The 21,591-nt window shown below is 43.6% G+C and overlaps 1 protein-coding gene across 5 annotated transcripts in view; it reads left to right on the forward strand.

Moving 5' to 3' along the window:
- Positions 1-21,591, forward strand: part of Kif26b (kinesin family member 26B) — a 405,645-nt gene that overhangs the window by 243,716 nt on the left and 140,338 nt on the right. The window contains exon 1 of one of the 5 annotated variants that reach the window (XM_039090818.2): positions 20,288-20,734. The exons of the other annotated variants lie outside the window; for them this stretch is intronic. Within the exon in view, the coding sequence (XP_038946746.1) occupies positions 20,715-20,734 (20 nt within the window). The 5' untranslated portion in view covers positions 20,288-20,714. Of the gene's footprint in view, positions 1-20,287; positions 20,735-21,591 lie in introns of those variants that run through there. 5 annotated transcript variants of the gene reach the window in all.

Here is a 21,591-nt window from a genome sequence, read left to right on the forward strand (position 1 = left end):
GTGTGTGTGTGTGTGTGTGTGTGTGTGTGTGTGTGTGTGTGTGTGTGTATGTGTACTTGTGCAGCAGCTGTGGGCATGCCATGGCATGGGTGTAAAGGTCAGAGAACGACTTTTGATGTTAGTCCTTGACTTCTATGTTGCTGGAGATGGGGTCTCTGTTTTTCTGCTGTGTACATCAGGCTGGCTAGCCATGAATCTCTGAGGAATCTCCTTACATCTTTCCACAGTACGCATCTCCAGTTCTTACATACGTTCTGAGGATTCGAACTTACATCTTCACACTTGCACAGCAAGCACCTTTTCCCAGTGAGCCATCTATCTACCTCTCCTGCATCCTTTTAAAACCTGAGTTGCAGCAACATTGTTGAAATTGCAGGTACATGTTAAATATCGATAAACACAGGCTGGACTTGTGTTGCAAATAAAGAAGAGGACTTTGGATCTCGTGGACTTGACATGATTGTCCTTTCAAAGTTGTAAGATTCGTGATCAAGCTCCAGGGTACAAACCTAAGAGTGTCAGACTCTGCACTGGGCTACAATGACCTTGTGACAGCCTGCAAGTGTGAGCTCAGCCTTTTCTTTTTGAAGGAGGTCAGATTTGGTATAGTTCAGAACACAGCACTGCCTGCCCCAGAGACTTTAGTTAGTCATAGGTGAAGTCTCAGGAGGTCAGTAGCAAAAGACCGGGCAGAAGGGTTCTGATGTAAGAACGTGGCTGAGTTCAACTGCACCAGACATCTGAGATGATACACATATTTCACTACTAGTCATGCTAGCTAAGGATTACCGAGTGTACTGAACATGCCCAGAGCCTTTTCCTAAAAACTTCATCCTATTCATCACATGCAAACTTGGTTTGCAGCCACGTTGTAAGGTGGGTAGTTAATCTGCACTGTTAGAGCTAAGCACCGTGCTCAGAAGAGCTTGCTAATAAATGCCCAAGCTGTGTGAGACTCTCTCTCTCTGTTTGTGCTCCACCACACTGTTCTGTGCCTATTTGTTTCACGCTCTGGAGTGATGAATCAGTCTCGCTACCCTGCCTGCTACAATCAGATCTTGGCCTGTAATCTGAGTGATGGAGTTGGTAGGAAATCATGATGTGAATTAGTTAGGGTACATGCAGTAGGCAGAGCCAGTATGGAGGAATGAAAACACAGGACTTACCAGTCTCATATCAGTTTATCCTCATTCTGTCCACGGGGGACTTCTCTATTACGGAGGTTTCCATAGGACCTATTTTTATTACTAGGCCATATTTGTATTTCTAGCCTGTCAGTGGGCTACTAGTTAATAAAAAGCAGATTGTTTCATATTAGTGTCTTATCAAAAGCAGCACCTGTCACCCATCAGTCGTACTTTCAGATGTTTTCTTTGTCAATATTGAATCCTTAGAAGAGGATATATGTGATGAAAAAGATTTGAGAATACAGGAGAATTATTTCCCGCTGTGTTTATCTTTGTAAGCAAACCTCAGTGTGAAGACTGAAGGCTGGGGCTGTGGAGGTAGTTCAGTTGCACAGAGCTTGATATGCACAAGGACTGGAGTTCACATCTCAGAAGCCACATAGCACAATCCAGGTGTGATGGTGCGTGTTTTCCAGCACTGGGAAGGTATAGACAGGTAAATCCCTGGGTCTCTATGGCCAGCCTAGCCTAATAGGAGAGCTGTAGACTAGTGAGAGACCTTGTCTCCAAAAGCATGGTCAACAGTCACTGAGGAATGACACCCGAGATTGTTCTCTGGCCTCCGAATCTGTGTGCACACATACACCTACACATTTGTGCACAAACATATGTGTACGCACATATATGAGTGCCCCCTGCCCCAGTGCACGGGCTCACTCATTCACACAAGTGAATTCTGAGTATTGAGTATTGTAGGGTTGTTATAGTTTGTTTGTTTGTTTTGTTTTGGATCAGCCAGAACAGAGGGAGTAAACCTTGTTTGGAAATATCTCTAATGTTTCCGAGTAAGTCAGAGCCCCCACATTCTTTGTGTTTTATAGAAATCTGAACGCATTTCTAACTCTGTAGGACGTAAGGTTTCGTTTTATTTTATTTATTGCTTAGATTGGACTTTGTCCCATAGAAACCACTGAGCAGATTTAATTTTGTGCGGTCTTTCTTTTGAGACAGCGTATTTATTGTCTGCCAAGATTATCCAAAAGAGGGAAATGAGTTTCAACCAGAGATGGAGGACCCAAAAGTTTGAGGTCAGAAGTAACACATAGGTGCCTTTGTCTTGCTGATGGTAATATTTTTGTATTTCCCATCTAGAAAGGAAACAGCTAATGATATTTTAGAATTGAAACCCCTCGCTTTATTGACTGCTGTTATATTCTATTGTTCTGATATAAAAATGATGTTTGCTTGGGACATACGACTCACCTGTGTCCAATGCCACGTTTGTCATTGCCACAGACTAACTTGGTCTAGGGCACAAGAGCAAACCTGAGGGAGTGTTACAGAAGGGGAAGGAGCCACTGGCCCCTAAGCAGCTCCTACTGAAGGAGAGAGGAGAGGGAGCCCAAGCTGGATGGTGGATTAAATGGTGGGCTGGATTCTGGCTGTACCTCCTTGAAGTCTTTGACTAGTACTCACAAAATTTCTCACCATCTCAGGTTCCTTAAAAATCTCTAAGTTCCAGCCAAATCTAAAGTTTGGGGTTTTTGTGAGACTATACCAGGCCCTTCCTGATGTCTCCTCCATGTGGGGCAAGAAAGTAGCAGTGTGATCTTACTCTGTGCACCTTAGGTCCCCTGGGAGCTTTTCCTCTGAGTCCCCCAATTCGAACTCTTTGCTTAAATGTAGTTTAATCCCTTTGTAGTGGTCAGAAATGTCACTATGGTGGCCTGTTTTCTTTGTTTTGTTTTAGAAGAGTTTACATGCTCTACTATTATTTGTTTTAAGATGCTATGCACAAGGTTTCCAAGTTGCCTATGGATTAGGGGTGAGAGGGAGGGATAGAAGGAAGGAGGGAGGGAGAGAGAGGAGGAAGAGAAGGGGAGAGAGAGAGAGAGGAGGAAGAGAAGGAGAGAGAGATCAAGTTATCTTGAATAGAGTGTCAGTTGTCAACTTTGGTAGGGGTAGGGAGTGGTGGAGGGTGTCTTCAGTAACCTTAGTTTCTATATGCGTGCATTTAAGTATATAGGGGAAAGGGAGTCAAGAATTGGACAAACTGTAACACTTTATATTTTTTAAAAGGAAAGCAAAGATGGAGAGTCAGAGAAAATGTCCTGACTACTGTGGTCAGGACAGGTTCACAATGACTTGGGAAGCAAAGTAGGGTTTTCAAAGAAACTTGTGCCCGTGTGGTTGCCTGCAGTTACTCTGGGAACTGCGATTGGCTTCTCATGGTTTGAAGTTGAAGGAAGTATGGTTTTCTCTTTTTAAAGCCTTGTTTGTAAGATGTGGAAAGGAAGGAAGGGAGGGAGGGAGGGAGGGAGGGAGGAAAGGAGGGAGGGAGGGAAGGAGGGAGAAGGATTACATGATATTAAGGTGTATGCAAGCACGTATGTTAACCATTTGACAGTGACATCGTCCATCTTGTAAAATTGGTGAAATACCACAGCCCTGTCCTTCTAGGCATTTCCAGAGTGGTTTACATTAAAAGTTACACTCCAGGGCCTACTTGATGGCTTAGCAGATAAAGACACTTGCTGACAGATGACCTGAATTTGATTCTTAGACTTGCTATGTCAGTCTTGGGTTGGGCTGAGTCAGTCAGACCCAGGGAGGCTGCCTATTTGCAGCCTGTATCTCTGTAATTTTCTTTTCAGTTATATTAGCAAGTATGCCAGTTAAAAATCCCAAAACAAGCACTGGAAAAAGACCTCAGTTACCCAATTGAATGACGTAAATTTTTAAGTGTCTGTGATTGGCATATTCAAGATAATTGATGGCACAGTGAAGAATTTCACCAGAAACCTGGCATCGGGTTTTTGGTTTTGTTTTGTTTTGTTTTGTTTTTAAGACAAACAAGCAAAGTGGTAATGTTGAAACCTAAAAAAAGAAAGAAAGAAAGAAAGAAAGAAAGAAACAAACAAACAAACAAACAAACAAACAAACATTGGTTAGTGGGAACTCACTAGAGAGACCTCATCACATATTAAATTTAGTATATGATGAACCCAGTGAAATGGAAGACAGACCAGTAGATTAGATCCACGTGAACACACTGAGCAAAAAGGATGGAAATTTAGCAAAAAAGCATAAAAGACACATGGGCCATACTTTTCTCCACATTCAAACCTGGAACGAAAGTCTGGGAAATAGAAGGTGAGAACAACACAGAAGTGATATTCTCTAAAACTGGTCAAAACCATGAGAAGACAGATCCAGGAAGCCCCACCTGTCGCCTCCAGGCTCATGTGTAGAAGACTACAGCAAGTGTAACTAAGCTAAAGACAAAAGCCAACGGGGACAGTCAACACAGCAGAGAGGAGACAACACCGTCTTCATGGAAGCTGTTCACTTGCTTCCCAGCAGAAGTGATGGATGCTGAGACAATACCACGTCATGGACATGTGCTGGAAAATGTCTGCTGACCGTCAGATACTCTGAAATAGGACAAAAGCATTTGTCAACCCTTGAAGTGAAATTAGGTCATCTTTAACCAACATTTTCAAGACTCCACTGCTGGTAGAGCAACCGTAAATGAAGTAGGACAGGAATGATACAGGAGGGAAAGGTGGCCCCACACACTCAAGAGTCGAGTGACAGAAAGGGTGAGCATTAGCTGGGCTGGGAAGTATTGGAAATAAAATGTGTGTCAGCGGTCGTTTAGAGGGGATGGGAGATAGGTGACACAGCGTGCAGAAAATGCTCCTTATGGGACTCCATATCACATGCACAGAGTTCCTGCATCTGTGGCTCAGGGAGCATCCCAGAAGATGAGGCAGAAAGATTACAAGAATCAGAACACAAGGAAGCCTGCAGTAAAGCCATCTTTCCTCCACAGGGCTATGTAAGCAAGACTGGAGTGATGCCAATATTGATGGCATATCAACACAGAAGGGGAATTTTTGCACAGTCCCACTCCCTAGACAAAGAACTACAGGCAACTAATGACTGTGGGGAGAAGTGGGATTAGCTCTTCTCAGGGGTGGGCGCCCTTATTAGCTGTCCAACGCTGAGCGGTCAGCCCTGAAACCATACTTAGACAAACAACAAAAATGGCTCAGCAGTTTGTACCATGTCCTTGTGTGTACGTAGATTCCATGTAACAACAACAATAAGTATAAGAAACTATCAACTTGAGAGTGAGGGGGTGGGGTGTGAGGGAGAGTGGCCCTCAGGCACTGGAGGAATGGGAGTGGGCATGATAAAATCCTATCTAAGGTTATTTAAGAAATTTAAATGAGGCTGATGGGCACTCACTGTTGATTTCTTCTCACATTGCTGTTGGAAACTTAGAGAATAAGATATTGAAAATTTACTGGCAAGTAGATACAAATTTTTACCTACTACCAATAGGTTTAGGACCAAAGCCATATAAAAAGAAGAGAGTTAAATGGAATTAAAGCATTATAAGTCATAGCAACATTTGGGAGTGTTTAAAGTTGGAATTGTGCTAGACTACGGTAATTCCGGGGCACATAAAGTAAGCTGTAGAGTAATGAATAAAATAATGTATGTAGAAGGGGAAATAAAATAGAAAATACTTGGTTAATCTAAAAACTGCAAAGATGAGAAAAGAGAAAAGAATATAGGTAGACTGTTGGAAAACAATTCTAAAATGGAAGGTATGTGCCCAAATCCATTAGGAATTTAACGGAATGGAAAGCAACTGAGTACTCCAATTAAAATACATTTTTTCTGCTTATACTTTAAAATAAAATCTAATTGCGCACTCTTCACAAATGGTGCTGCTTAAAGTGTAGAACACAGTAAGGTTGAGAAGAAAAACAGAAGAAAAGATACGCCCTGTAAGCATCCCATACGGTCAGCTGTACAGCTCTATTAATGAAGAAAACTACTAAAGGCAAGGTAAGAACCATCACTAAAGATTAATAAGAATATTCTAACAATAAAGGGTTAACGAAGAATGTGTGGCAAATCCACCTTTGTATATGCCCTAGAGCAGAGCTGAAGTCCTACATACTGCCTTAGTTAATCTTGTCCCAGCCATCATAGACAACCTGGGATGGTCAACTTATACAGAATAGAGACTTATTTCTCACAGTTCTGGAAACTGGTTAAGTCCAAGGGCAAGTGGCCCACATGTGCTTGCTGTTCTTAGTTCCCAAGTTGACTACATCTGGAATTAACTAAAACCCAAGTGGCTGGGAACACCTGTAAAGGATTTCTCCTAATTAAATTATTTGAAGTGGGGAGACCCACCCTAAATCCAGACCTTTTGAGGTGGGAAGAGCCACCTTTAATCTGGGCCAAACCTTCTGCTGGCAACCCATATAAAGGACATGGAAAAATGAACACACACACACACACACACACACACACACACACACACACACACACACACACACATTCTGTTCCTCTAGAGAACCCTGACTACCATACTGCATAAGGATCTTCTTGTCATATCGATGGCAGATGCTTCATGACCTATGACCTACTCTGCTTTTGCAGGCCCTGCCTCTCTGTTGTTACTTTGGAAAGTATGTATCTAACTTGTAAACTTCAGAAGACACATTCAAACCATAGGAAATACTAGGCTGATACTTAGATCATAGTTTCTTAAACAGGGTTCAACTCCATATGGGGCTCCACAAGAAAATGTGGGGCTTGCAAAATATTTGGCAAAAACAAAAGATTTCTGAGTGTGCAATGACATAAAAATTAATTGAAAATCAAATTTATAATGAATTAGGGGTTTCTCATAGCTCCTGACCATATTTATAGTACAAGTTCCCCACAGCCTTGGTCCTAACACAATGTATATATTTTGTTCTGTGCAGACCATCTGGCTTGCAATGACAGAGCTCACTTCCTGGAAGGCTGGGTATGGTGCACACACTTGTAACCCCAGCAGTGAGGGGTCTGAGGCAGGCAGACTTCTGGGCTTGTTGGCCAAAAAACCTAGCCTAGTCAGCAAGCCCCAATTCAATCTCTCACAGAAGAAAGAGGTGGAGAGCACTTGAGGAAAGATGCCCAAAGTGATCTCTGACTTCTACATGTATAAACACACGACGATAATGATGACGATGACGATGATGATGACGATGATGATGATGAAGATGATAACAATGATAATAAAACTGCTGACTTGAGTCCTATTAAAAAAAAACAATCATTAAATGAGTTATGGCCTGGAATTTGGACAGAATTTTCAGAAATTTCTGAAATATCACTAGACACACTTCTGTTATCTGTACTACACATTGATATGAGGTGGTGTCCTCAGCACTGACAATTATAAAGTCAAAATATTTGTGAACTCCTGAAAACATTGAGTATGCTCTATACTTTATAGTATCAAATAACAGCCCCACATAAACTACCTCAGCCATCCTGTTAGTATGGGAATTTGCTTTTGTCTTTAATAAATAGTAAACTTATATCAAATAATTACTTTAAAATAAATATTTCTATGACCTACTGATGAGAAAATGTTTGATTGTAGGTCTATCTTACATGCCCGTGTACCTGGGATTACATAACCATTTCTTTGGTGAAAAGGGACCAAGAATAGGAAAGTTTAAGATTCCTGATGTCAAGCACTTGCTAAGTTATGACTTAGGGTACTTAGTTCTTTCCCAAGTACATGTGGGACATTTACTGACATTGACCACCTGTTGGCTCATCAAGCAAGTGTCAACAAATGTCAGTGGGCTAATTGTATCTAGAGTATCCTTTCTGACCACACAGAGATTTGTACATCAATGTTCCCTGGCCTAACAAAAACATCCCAATGATATTTTGAATTTCGGTGATCCTGACAGTTGGACACATCCTGGGATAAGAAGCCAATCACTGCTGGTGCATACTCTTGATCAAGGCACCTCGAATACTGACTACTCCTCTGGTGTGAATTAATACCTTTCCCATGGCCGTACACTATGCACACTAAGGAATGTGTTTTCGACTGCCAACTGTGGGGACAAGAATGGGAGGTAATTACAATAATGCGTTGATTCAGGTGTGATTTTCAATTACTAGATAAAAAGCAGGACTTGGGTGAAGCATTTTGAAAACAGTTATTTTCTCATATTATCCACATCTCAAAAAAAATGTGATGGTGTGTGTAATTTACAGAGATTTCAACATTCCCAAATCATCATTCCTCATAAACCAAGTAGATCATTTCCAAGTAGATCTCTCTCCTTTATGCCAGTCTTTCTGGGCACAGAGGGATGGGGCGGCAAACTGCCTGCTATGCTTTGCTATCCTTTATGGTCTAATGTTCTTTTATTAACTCTTTGGATAACACAGAGTGATGGGTTCACTGTGACGTCTTAGCCATGTGTGTTCCTGTGCTTAGATATTCTTTACCCTGCCAGTCCCCTCTCTTACCTCTCCTCAGCTCTTACAAGTCTCCATTCTGGTTTTATGTTATACTTTTGAACACACACACACACACACACACACACACACACACACACACACACTCACTCCTCATAGAGAAAGCATACAGTAGATAATCTTTCTTATGCCATGATTTTTTTCATTCCCCCTTCACTCCCTGTAGACATTTTCTTCCTCTATATGTATATCATATACGTGTGATGTGAAAATAGAGGGGAACACACACATATACATACAATATACACATTATATATCCTACACATGAAGGAATACATGTAATGCTTACTTTCTGATTTTGGCTTTCTTTGCTCGGCACGACAATTGTGTTCTAATGTGTTCAAGCAAGTTTACTTCAGTGCCATCAGAGATCCTGAGAATGGAACCAGAGACCTCTCGGTAACCTGAATAATGGGGTCTACCCTGTTATCAAGGTTATTACCTCCTGTGCTTAATTAGAAGCTAGTGGGATGTTATTACGTAGTATACTAGCAAAGAGCTTCCTTGAAAGGCACAGAGTTAGGGAATAATATGATGAAAATAGAGTTAATGGACCAAATCAGGGTCTGCTTACCCACAGCAAAGCTGGGGAAAGCAAGAGATGGGAGAAAGACTGATACTGCCAACCTTTTCATGTGCGTGCGTGTCTGTGTCTGTATTTAAATCTCCATGGATTTTTGCTTTTCTCTTCCATTTGATAATGTAGTCATTATTCTTTCTCTTCCTTTCAGCTTAGGACTTCTAATAATTTCCCAGCTGCCTTTGAGAAAGGCTAGTCTCAGCCCATTCTCCTCATAGTACAAAACCTGAGATGGTCTGGGGAAGACTGCAAGGCTACTTTTCCCTTCCTCCCCTCTGGTTACCTTCCAACATTTCTTCTACTGACTTCCATTCCATCTTTTGCACCCCATAGTAAAGGGTGTGGGGTGCTGGTGAAAAGCAGATGCAAAGTTGTGTTTGTGTGGGTTGGGAGGGAGACAGCTTGTCAGCAGGTGTCCTTTAAGAAAAATCACACTTGCATCACAAGATGACAGGCTGCCCAAAAGAAGTTTGTGTGCATCTTGTCCCGGTTATAATTTCAAATCTCTTAATTTACTGTCAGTCAATGGTTTCTGTTAGTCTTGCTTAAAGAGAAAGGTGTGGAGGCTCCAAGCTGGGGAATGATTCTTGGTGTCCTTAGCACTGACCCATATTAAAAGTCCAAAAGCACTAGCCTGATGGCACTGTGTGTTCACATGTGATGGGCACTTCCTTGGAGAGACACTGTACAAACATCATCAGGGTAGGTCCAACCCCCTCTGAGTATGGAGAAGTCTAAGCCAGCCTAGATCTACTACATGAATTGCTGAAGGCAGCAGGTGAGCTTACAGGGCCTCTGACACTTTTCCACTCGTGACATTTTGTCCAGCACCTTTTTGTACAACCCCCAAAGCATAGGTATGTAACACAGGTAAGCAGCCCAAATGTTTACTGCATAACCAATCATCAATACATTTATTTTAAATGTTTTGATATACTCTATAATTTTATTATTTATGAAAGAAAATTTTCATACTAATAATATGAGTATACTTTATTTTTGCATAAAAGGGTAAATCTCAACTGAGTGATACTGCAGAACACAGGGTCAGTACTTTTCGGAGTTGATTGATACTTTGATTTTATAATCAACAATGTCATGAATAATGCTTTACATAAATACACAGTACAGAGTGGCAGAAATGCATTTAGGACCATTTCAAAAGTTGTTAGACATTCTGTCCTAATTCTAGGCCAAAACCTTATATTGTAACACAACCCAGTCTGAAGATTTGTAGCCCCATTGTTCACGTGCACCCTGAGGAGTGTAGGAGAACATTCATGATTTTCTGTAGCTAAACCACTGTGTTCCCGTAAGAGCAGAGCACCCACCTGCTAGGAAGGACACCGACTGAAATTCCTAATGTCATGCCTCAGACCTGGACTGAGTTGCTTCAGGTAAGACTTACTGTGGATGGCATGACACACACATGCTCTGAGCTCAGAACCAAGGCTGCAGTGTAGTCACATGATGTAACATGCTAAGCATGATTAGAAACCTTGGGTTCACTACCTTATGGTCAGAACTATAGTCTGTCTGTGTACTGACTAAGTACTGTATACTGTTGCCACTTTGCTCACAACCTCCAGATTCAATTTGCAGTGTAGGCGTGGCCCATAGTTTAAGCATCCCTACTTCAGATACAATCTGTGTTAGCTCATTCTATGGGCAAAAACTATGCCTTCTGTCTGATTTAATTTTTCCAAATCAGGTGAACTTGATTAGATTCCCAGTGGATGGATCCCTAACTTATAGATAAGAAGACTTGTTTGTACAGCAAAGATTGAGGAGCCTAACAGTTTCAGTTACAGATTTTGTTTCTGCTTAGTAGTTACACAAGGTGTTGGAACACACAGCAGTAATGCTACGTAGGAAATCCCATTCTCATTGGATATAGCTTGTCAGTACACCGAGCTCTCAGACTCACCTTGGGGTGGGGTGGGGACACGTGCGACTGAACTCAGGTCTCGTTTTGTTTGCTCATGGTCTCCAACAAGTAGAGTTGATGGCTGGAAGGAACTGAAGCTGTAGCCATAGAAAGTTGCAAAGTAAAGGAGCTGGAAGATGCAGGACTTACTTTCTCATGGGGAAAATGCTTTTTTCTGGATTTGGCTAAGGATCCGCTGAGTCAGGATCTTTACTTCCCTGGGTAGACTGTATTTTTTTTCTACCCTGTAGACTTAAGCTGCACACCTAGGAGGCTGCCAGGTCTGATGAACTGTCTGATTCTCTAGAGCCTACATAGTGGAAGGAAAGAACCAACTTTTGCAAATTGTCCTTTAACCTGTACCTACAATCCTTAGTAAGCACACTGACACACATACATACATACATACATACATACATACATACATACATAACATACATACATATATACATAACATACATACATACATACATATATACATACCATACATACATACCATACATACATACATACATACCACATGCTCACACATAAGCAAACAAACAAAGCATCCCTTGTTCGTGAGGCTGAGTAGTTCTTGCCATCAACTGAAATGCAGAGAGCTCCAACCCTTGTTAGGGTCATGAGGGGTTTCCAGTGTCCTAGACCATGTCCATGTCTCTTTCTGGGTATGTGGAGCATGCAAAGTAATTCCTTCCAGTTTGCGATTCTCGAGGATAAAAGTTGCTGGCTTTCCCTTGGCGAACTACACAAGGAGAGCGTCTCGCTAGGACACTGGCCTCATTCCTGTGAGCTTGATTGGCAGGGCGGTGGGAATGACACCTGTCCCACACTCTGCAGCTTTAGAAAGTTTGGCTTTGATTGGGGAATAGTCGGAGTGGTCATTTAGCACATATCCTGAGACCAAGGTTCCTCTGCAGGACTGAGTCCTTCAACACACATTCTAAGCTTTCCCCGTTAAAAAACTGGGGCTCCCTGTAAAGCACCGAAACCCGTAACACTGTATAATCCGAGCCATAGGCCGAGAACTGGGTTTGCTGTGAGTGACACATGAATAGCACCTGGTGTAATGTGTATTAACATGCTCGGTGCCTTGAGCAAACTGCCAAGCACACCTCCAACTCTTGCCAAAAGCTTGTCAAACCCCAACCTAGGGTTCCTTCCAAACTCTCAGAAGAAGGTCCAAGACACGGCACCTCTTGTAGCCCTCAGACTCTACCAGGGCAATAGCTGGATCTCAGCCAATGTAAAACATAGCCTCCAAATTAGAAAAGGAATTCTGTCACGATGGGCAGGGGCCTCGGGTGTCAAGGTGCTCAATATGAACGTGACGGATTGTGTGTTGTGTCAGGCTTAGGAGTCAGAGAGAGGATGAAGGTGAAACTTCCTTCCTTCAGGAGATCTGCTCCCTAGTAACGGAGCAGCATGCTAGAGGTATAAAAAATGCTGCCCCATCCATGATAAATAAGTAAAGAGGCATTATTTTCCCCAACCCAGGATTTGGTGATCCAAATGCCAGAGATCAGAAAGGCAGGCAGACTCTGCAAAGCAATTTGCAGATTTTTCTCGAGGGTCATAGATGAGTCCCATGCAGGCAGACTGCTGGGGAGGGATGGTGATAACACAATCAAGTTGTTACTGGGCACTGTGGTGCTGCAGGCACTGTCAGATGCTTTTTCTGGGCACCCTGACAACTTTAGGAGATTGGTACCACCGTTTTCCCGGTTCGTAGACAAAGACAGATTCCGACACAGTCTGAGATGACTCACGGTCTGGTGCAACTTTTAGGACCCTAAGATTACTAAGTCTTGGCTTTGCCACTTATGTGACCTGAAGGAAATAGCTTTTAGTCCCTTTCTGCTTATCTGTAGAATAAGGAGAATAACATTATATACGTCATGAAGCTGGAAGGCAGATGAAGTAAATAGGTATCTATGCAGCCCTTGGAGCTGGGCCCGCATAGTGTAAGAACTACTTATATTCTGTGGTACTTACTTGTTCTCAGTCCAGTAAGAGTTCTGAACCTAGTCTAGCCTAATGGTGGGTGGGAGTTCCTTGTTATATGACTCCCTTGAAGCAGTTAGGTTAAATTTGTTTCTGTTCTTCGATTACATGTAAAAGGAAATCAGAAGCCTGCTTTAGCAGGGTATCAGGAGAACACAGAGCGTCTTTTAAATGGAGGACACTTGCTATTCAGGCTGGTAGTGAGAATTCACATAAAAATGAGCTGTGAGACCTGAAGGATAAACAATTAGCCCCAAATTTAGAGGCGTTTGACAGTCAGAAGTAATTCTAGTCCTTTATCAACTCACAGACTGAGGGTGGTTGAGCCTTTTGCTAAATCCGGCTCTGAGACACTTCTGTCTTTAGGTCCCGGCAGCTGCTTGATTGTGCACCCATGCTGTCCTGGTATTTTGGTACTGAGCACACTGCTGTACACCCACAGGACACCAGCTGCCCGTCTGTGTGATCCTCTAGGAACAGGGTCGTGTGACACATAAAGTTATCTTATAAACCAAAGGACAACATGCACTTTAGAGAAACAAACACTAGACAGGCAGGCAGACAAGATTCTGCCTTTCTGGTGAGAGAGAAGCTCCACCTGCTGTCTTATCATTACATGAAAGGAATGGTCAGTTTTGCAGGTTTTCATCAAATCTTCCAACTGGAGATTTGAAATTTATGAGAGCTATAATTGTAGATAAGATGGCTTTAGATAAATAAAGAAAAACAGCATAGACTAGGGCCAGGGAGCAGCAGTGAGTACCAGGTCCCTCTTGCCTTGAGAGATTGCCATGGAAAGCTACCTATATTAATAGAAAGAAATGCTCATGGAATCTTTTTTTTTAAATTTACATGTACGGTTTCCAATTTGTCTTTTGGAAATTACGCGGAGCTCTTCATGTATTATGTCTTCTCATGAACATATTTAACATACAGACATTGTACATATTTTCCCATACAGAGTAGGAATGAAGTTCTCATAGTTATTGAAGAGCCAAGGTCTTGCCACTCCCCGTGTACAGTCAAGCCGTCATGCATATCAAGTGAGTTTCTGAGATATTAATGTGTCCCAAATTTAGCATTTCTGTTCTTGAAAGCGCTTCCTTTCCCCATAAAGTTCTGTCTAAACATTAGAAGTTTTGACCTTTTAGTTTTTTTTTTAAAGAAGTGTTTGATGGTCTGATTGTTTTCAACAAAAGAGGTCTGTTCTCGCTCTGTAGGGAGAGATTCCTCAGTTCTTTTGAGAGAGATGAAAACCCTCTCTTAAATCTGCCAGAGTGGAGATCAAGGGCATCCTAGCCTGTCTCTGAAGGATGGTTCCTGCCCATGAAAGGAAACTGGGTGGTGGTGGGCATGTTGAAAACCAATGGGCTTGGCTCTAAAACTTGACATTTCATTCATGGCTGTCTACAGGGTGGCTGTCATGCCTCTGACTCTTTGAGTACGTGTTCCCTGTGAGGATCTGCTGGTTTTTCCAAGGTCAATGAGGCTCGCCTGTGGAATTTGATATGATAGGACCCATTTTCCTGCCAGGCCTGTTCCTTCACCCCAGCTAACCTGCTGGGTCTGTCTGGATCTTTGTGGGCAGCACTGCCCAAGGCTTTCTGCAAAAGGGTTGTGTTCAACACCCAGGGGCCAAGTCAGGGGCTTCCCAAGGAAGAGAGACCCACTCTGCTCCAGCCATGGCCTCAGATCCTTAGGGGTTGCTTGATAAAACATCAACTCGCCAGAACTATTGCATCTTTTTAGCAAGTGGGTCAAGTAAGGGCATGGACAGGAAATCAGGGGCTGCAGCTAGGGGAAAAGGTGGGGCTGGTACCATGTTTGAACAGGGGTAGTTTTCCACCCATCCCCCTCCTTCCCTCTCGAGGCACATACAGATGGCTTCATTCTGCCATTCTTTCACCCCTTTCTTCCTCTTTCCTTTCCTTCCCTTTCTCCTCCCTCCCTTTCAGTTAAACTGGGAGTGGTATTCAGGCCCAGCGCCATTTTGTAATGTTAAAAAAAAATGGGGCACAAAGAGTATCATAGAAACTGTCAAATTTAAAGTGGACAACCCTTGATTTCCTTCTCAAAGATAAACTACACAATGCCTGAACTTTGGAAAGGTAATTATTTCACAATAACACAAAATGTTGTAGGAGAAAGGAGGGAAGGAAGGAAGGAAGGAAGGAAGGAAGGAAGGAAGGAAGGAAGGGAGAGAGGGAAGGAGGGAGGGAGGGAGGAAGGAAGGAAGGATGGACGGACGGACAGACAAGCTTATAGTAAACATCCGCAATGCCTGCCTATTGCATACAATGACCTGGGTGTACTTTAGGTCTGTGTCAATGAACAATTGAAGTTTTGAGAAAGTGAAGAATTATATACAAGGTAATATGGACAATTGTCAATCATTCTATAGCACGCCTTCATTTGTTCATTTGTTCATTCTTTTTTAAATAACAAGGATTAAAAATGATCAGCAAATCTAATCACAAATAAATTATGTAGGTGTGGCATGGCGGGATATTAAGTGATATAAACTTCTTTTTACACAGCCCTTACATCTTTACGGAACGTGCTTGGTTCATTTTAGCTGATGCTTTTAAATGATTACGGCTTTCTATGATAGCACTTCCCACAGTGGAATTGTATTGGTAATTTAGATATGCTTATTTTAAAGGCTTTTGGTAATTCAAGACTATTTGGTAACCATTAGACCCTCTTCCTTGTGAACGAATACATATATGCTATAGAAAGTGTGTGCTCGAGAGTTTCAGAACTAGTGTATTCCTTTCACCCATTAGTCAGAATAACACCTTATATGGCTTGGGGAATATACACAATTAGACACATTGACTACTAATACTCTGAGTCTGCCTTCCTCATACACACTACTATGTGTTGGGGACAGAGAGGAAGAGAGATCAACAGATTTCAATCTAAGGACTTGGTACACTTGACTGAAGGCTGTTTGTGTTTGTTTGTTTGTTTGTTTGAAGACTATGCACCTCAGATAGCCCTGTGAACTAATAATTTGTCCAAACTCCTCCTGGAAATGATTCTTAGCTCCATCACCATGTGTAGCTCCCGCTGTCCAATAAACCAGAAGTTAGCCTGTAAGGCATCTCTTCTTTAATCTGTATTATGATGTTGTCTTTGTATTCAAGTTGATCTATTTCCCCCAAATTAGTGATTGGTCTTAAGAACCGTGTTACTATTCTACTTTTCTGGTGTCTTCTGAGGACAACGAGAGTGCCGAAAGATGTCACAAATGGGAGACAGCTTTGGGGATATCAGAACTAGTGCCTTAAAAAAACAATTATGTACATTTCAAATAAAATCTTACAAGATTTTGGACACCCAAACTACATGAAAGTAAGGTTACTCTTTTAGAAAACGCGGTCACATGGGAGGGAGAATGAGTTCCAGATCCCTCCCACCTCCGGAAGGCTCTGGGTTTCCATAGCCTCTGATGTCTACGGGATGAGAGAGGTGTTTGGAGGTAAGATCACTGGCCCAGCATTTTGAGGAGGAAGAAAGAACCCATTTTCATGGCGCTGACACTTTGGACTCACCGGAGGTGTGTGGAAACTGGAAATTGCTGATAATGAGTCTTGAACAGACAAGCACACCTGGGACGTGGCAGGTTGGATTCTCTGGAAGCGAACACTCATATGGAATTAGGCGTGCGAGTGCGTGCGTGCGTGCGTGCGCGAGCTCGTATGGGTAGAGTTGTTGGAGACGATTACCCGGGATTAAGAGAGAGAACTGAACAGAGAGAAGGCAAGCAGGCTCCACTAAGGCTTCTTTAACCCCATGGGGACTCTCTGTAGCTTACATGGTCCAGTCCATTAGCTGCTGGCATCTCTGTTCAAGACTCATTACCAGCAATTTCCAGTTTCCACATATACTTCTGGTGAGACCAAAGTGTCAAAGCCATGAAAATGGGTTCTTCCTTCCTGGTCAAAATGCTAGATTAGATGCTGGCTCTTCTGTTGTCGTTGACATTGGTCACAGTGTAAGAGCCACCGGGGGAGGCCAATTCTCTATTGCTTTCTGTAGTTTTCTTCAGCTGGAGCGAATTTTTAAAGGTTGAGAGTACAAGCCTGACTGCCCAGCATCTCTCTTGAAGAAAGGTCCAGAAGGACACTGCCAAGTTCACTGTATGTGGCTCCTGGGGTCCTGCTGCCCACAGGAGAGTGGAGAGCACTGGTGGCATCCGATGGGCCAGTCCTTACTTCTAGAGATAGAAAATGGAGACTCCTAGTTCCAAGCTAGGATGCTGTTTGCAAGTAGAACAATGTGCTTCCAGAGCAAGTCTGTCAGCAGGGTCCATGTCCTTCCGTCTTACCGGGTTTATCGGCCATTTTTATATTTAAGGTCTATGTTTGGTCCAGTAGACAATGTGGCACATTGTAGGAGGCAATCTGGGCTCCAGATCCTGTCGCTGACTGTGGGACCATGAACAAACACATTGACTCTCTCTCCTGGATCACAGCCCATCAGTGGTCCTGGTTCCAGTTGGTACCAAAGGGACTACTTTATAAACTATAAAATGGTGTTTAAAGTCTCTCCCCCATTCGCCACTCCATACAGTCATTTGCTTAGTTATTAAATGTTTGTTTTCCAACATTTAACGTGTGAGTCCTTCCATCTCTTTAAACTGAGCAAATGGGAGATTTCGCTTCCTGTTGATTATTTCGGTCTTCTCCAGAGACTCGTTTTAAGTCTCCTTCCACATCAAGCAGCGTTAGGCCATTGCTTTGTGATCACCATGGGTTCTTGGGCCCCAAACACCGGCCATCAAAAAGCATGACAGGACTGGCTTCCTGCCACCGTTGGCCCAGATGAACTCTTTGCAATTTTTCCTTTCCCACTAAGTCACAACCCTCCCAAACCCCAGACATTGGGATTCACTTCAAATGCTTCCTTTACCGTGAAAAGCATCAAGTGTGCAAAATAATACACGAGCGTTGATAGGTACCCAGTTTCAAGACACATAATGGAGCCAACACCCATGCACCAACTGCTCAAGTTAAGATATTATCTTATGCTTCTCTTTTCAAATTAATATTCAGGGTCCACTTGTAGCCAGAACTTGGGACATACATTGATGACTGACAGATCATCTGACCTACATAAATCGTTTACCAGTCGTGTGCAGCGAGAAATATAAACAGGAAGAGAGTAACACAGTTACCTCTAGGAGAGTTGGGATGGTTTCCAGAGGATGTGACTTAAATCGGGGTGATTTGCCTGGGGAGCAAGCGCATTCCAGGCAGCGTGTTCATTTTCCATACTGTAACAAAAATCCCTGAAATCAACTAATAATCAACTAATGTAAAAAGAGGAAGTTGCTTGAGGTGGCCCCTGGCCGTGGAAGTCACAGGCTGTGACCAGGTGGCTCCATGACCTGTGGTGTTAGAATACATCACTTGAGACAGCATGATGGAGGATGTCAGTTTGCCTCATGGCTCAGAGAGAAAAGAGTAAGAGCAGGAGATAGAGCCCCACAGTTCCTCTGGAGGGTACACCTCAATCATCAAAGCCCCCATCAACTCCTACCTGCCTGAAGCATCTGCCACCTCTCAGTGAAACCAGGCTGAGAAACAAACTCTGAATGCATTGGCCTTCGAGAACACGCGATCCGTAGCACAGGAGGAACAACATGCCCTCCGAGTGTCTGTGAGTCCCATCGCATCAGCGCTTCAGCAGTCCCATCCACTCTGATGCTGTCCTTCTCCTGGCGCTCTCTCTCTCTCTCTCTCTCTCTCTCTCTCTCTCTCTCTCTCAGCTCTTGACCATGCCTGCTCAGCTTTGGGGTCTGCACCTTTCTAAATGTCCACATTCCTGTAGGTGTCCCAATAGACACCCTTGGCCATGAACTGTTTCATTCACCCATTCACTGAACGCTGAGAAGAGTCCACCAGCTCTAGCCTACTTGCAGGTCACTCTCAGAGCTTGTTAAAGGCCCAAGTCCATTCTCTGCAAGCTACTCAGGATTTGGATGGGAGGGTCCACGGATTCAGAGTTCTAACACATTGCCACTAGTGGCTGCTAAGGCGGTACTGTAAGGACGCATGGAAACGCAAGGTAGGGGGTGTCTTGTAATGCAAGAGAGAGTGGTAGAGACCCCTGGGAAATCAATCTGTGATGATCCCTATGCTGGATCACCAAGACACTCCCTTCTGTCCCCACCTGTGCCAGTTCCTCCTGTCTGAAAAACACATACAGAGAAAGAGAGAGGAGAGAGGAGAGAGGAGAGAGGAGAGAGGAGAGAGGAGAGAGGAGAGAGGAGAGAGGAGAGAGGAGAGAGGAGAGAGGAGAGAGGAGAGAGGAGAGAGGAGAGAGGAGAGAGGAGAGAGGAGAGAGGAGAGAGGAGAGAGGAGAGAGGAGAGAGGAGAGAGGAGAGAGGAGAGAGGAGAGAGGAGAGAGGAGAGAGAGAGATCTATCTCCAAGTTCCTGCTCAGGGCAAATCTTTCCTGGGGGCATACTCAGTACCTTGCTGATAGGTGAAACATTCTGAGTAGCCATAGTCATTCAGTGAAGAGCAGCAGGTAAAGTTAATCATCTCAGTGTAACCTCTCTAGGCCTCTGCGCTCTTTTTCATGTAAACTACTTCAGGGGGGAGAACCCAGCCAGAGAAAGCAGAGTCCAAAGTCTGAGGCAGGAGGCTGTCTTCCCTGCAAGCATTTCCATTACCAACAGCATTTGAACAATTTTAAGACAGCTAAACTGTGAGCCTGGCCACCTCTACTCACTCAGCTAATGAAATCTGTGCCTGTAGCTCTTTCTCCCCTGGGGACCTACAGTTCTGTGTGTCTACAAATGTTCTCTCACAGAGTCTCACACATATGCACAGAACCTTGGTCCTGTTGGCTTTGTCTGAACACATATGACTCAACATGTACATGGGTATGTGATTAAAGATTTTAAACACTTGGTTTTGATGGTCTGTTTTCCTGTGGCCTCTTTCAGAAAATTCCCAAGCTACTGTGAGTTAAGGAGAGTTGCAGCAAGTGTTTTTCTGCTGCTCTTTCAGTAAAGCTCTCTCTCTCTCTCTCTCTCTCTCTCTCTCTCTCTCTCTCTTTCCCTCCCTCCCCCTCCCATCTCTCCCCTCTCCTCTCTCTCTCTCTCTCTCTCTCTCTCTCTCTCTCTCTCTCTTTCCCTCCCTCCCCCTCCCATCTCTCCCCTCTCCCCTCTCCTCTCTCTCTCTCTCTCTCTCTCTCTCTCTCTCTCCCTCCCTCCCTCCACCACGCCCCTCCCTGCCTGCCTGCCTGCCTCTGCCCCTCCCTCCCTCTCTGGCTCTCTGAGATAGCAGCAGACTGAGAGAGGCTGGTGTAGCGTGCTCTAGGGAAAGAGTGAGCTTGCTTGCAGGGACTGGCAGCATTTCAGCCAGCTCCTCTTGCATGCCATCCATGCAGTGTTCTTGGAGGGCAAGCAATGTTAGAGCAGGGATTGACCTGCACCAGGAGGGTAGCTGGGAGCTCAGGGGGGCCAGGGTCTTGGCTTAGCCAGAGGCCGGAATCACAGGAATGCCATAGCAGGGTCTGCTGTGAAAGTTCCCAGACCCCCATGGACTTGAGAATTTCCCAGCTTCTTCTGCACTTGAGCACACTCTCACTTCCTCCCGAGATGGCCCCAGATCTGCAGGAGACACTTGAGAGAAGCTATTTATTAGCAGACGCGAAGAGATGGATCCTGCGCTTGGTTCTCTAGCCATGATTTATCAGTGATGATGGATTGGCAAGCAGCGTGAGTAATGCACGGTGTATATTCCTCTAGCTACATGCTGTCTTGTGTGCTTTTCTTCTCATTTAATTGTAACCTTCTCAGCGGATTTCCTTTGAGAAGAGCGAGACCCAAATGTGCAAAAAGTATAGCTAAGAAGTTAGGTGGGTTCGGATTCCGTGTGCTTTCTCCTTATGTAAGCGACGTTCTGAATACAGAACAGCCCTTTCGCAGACACGCCAACTATTGGTGCAGAATCTGCAAGCATTCTCCTGAGGATGAGAATCAAATAGGGAGTAAGCGAATGGGGATTTTTGCACGTGTAGTCATCCCTGTGAGGAGACTTATTCAGAGTTGTGAAAATATCTGACATCGGCACCTTTTAGAGTCGAAGATGGAATTGAGACGTGTTCTCTTCACCAGAATCGTGAAAATGAAATTAGCCTATGGCCTCAGAAGAGACTCTTTCTAGCTGCATAGATACAAGACTGATTATTTTATTTTTTTTAACTAAGGTTCAAATATCCAAGGCTGAATATCCATGGGCTGCAGCTCTGCCTGAGACAGGCCCCTCCCTGTTCTAGCAGACTGGGTCCGGGCTGCAGAACACTGGCGAGATCAGACCCAGCTGTGTGAGAGACCTTCCGTCTTTCTGTATGCGCTAGAATTTGATTCAAGTGCCTCAGTTACTAAGAAGCATGGAAACCCAAATCAGTTTGCTGTTACGGGACAAAAGATCTCAAAGTTAAAGATATGATTTGCATTTTTTTCTTGCATCTGAAGCAAGGTTACTTCTGTGTAGGAAGAGCCACTTAAGCTTTCCAGATTAACAACTAGTATTTCTAGATTAACAAACAGTATTTCTAGATTAGCAACTAGTA

Source organism: Rattus norvegicus, chromosome 13, assembly GCF_036323735.1.
Source record: "Rattus norvegicus strain BN/NHsdMcwi chromosome 13, GRCr8, whole genome shotgun sequence".
NCBI lineage: Eukaryota > Metazoa > Chordata > Mammalia > Rodentia > Muridae > Rattus > Rattus norvegicus.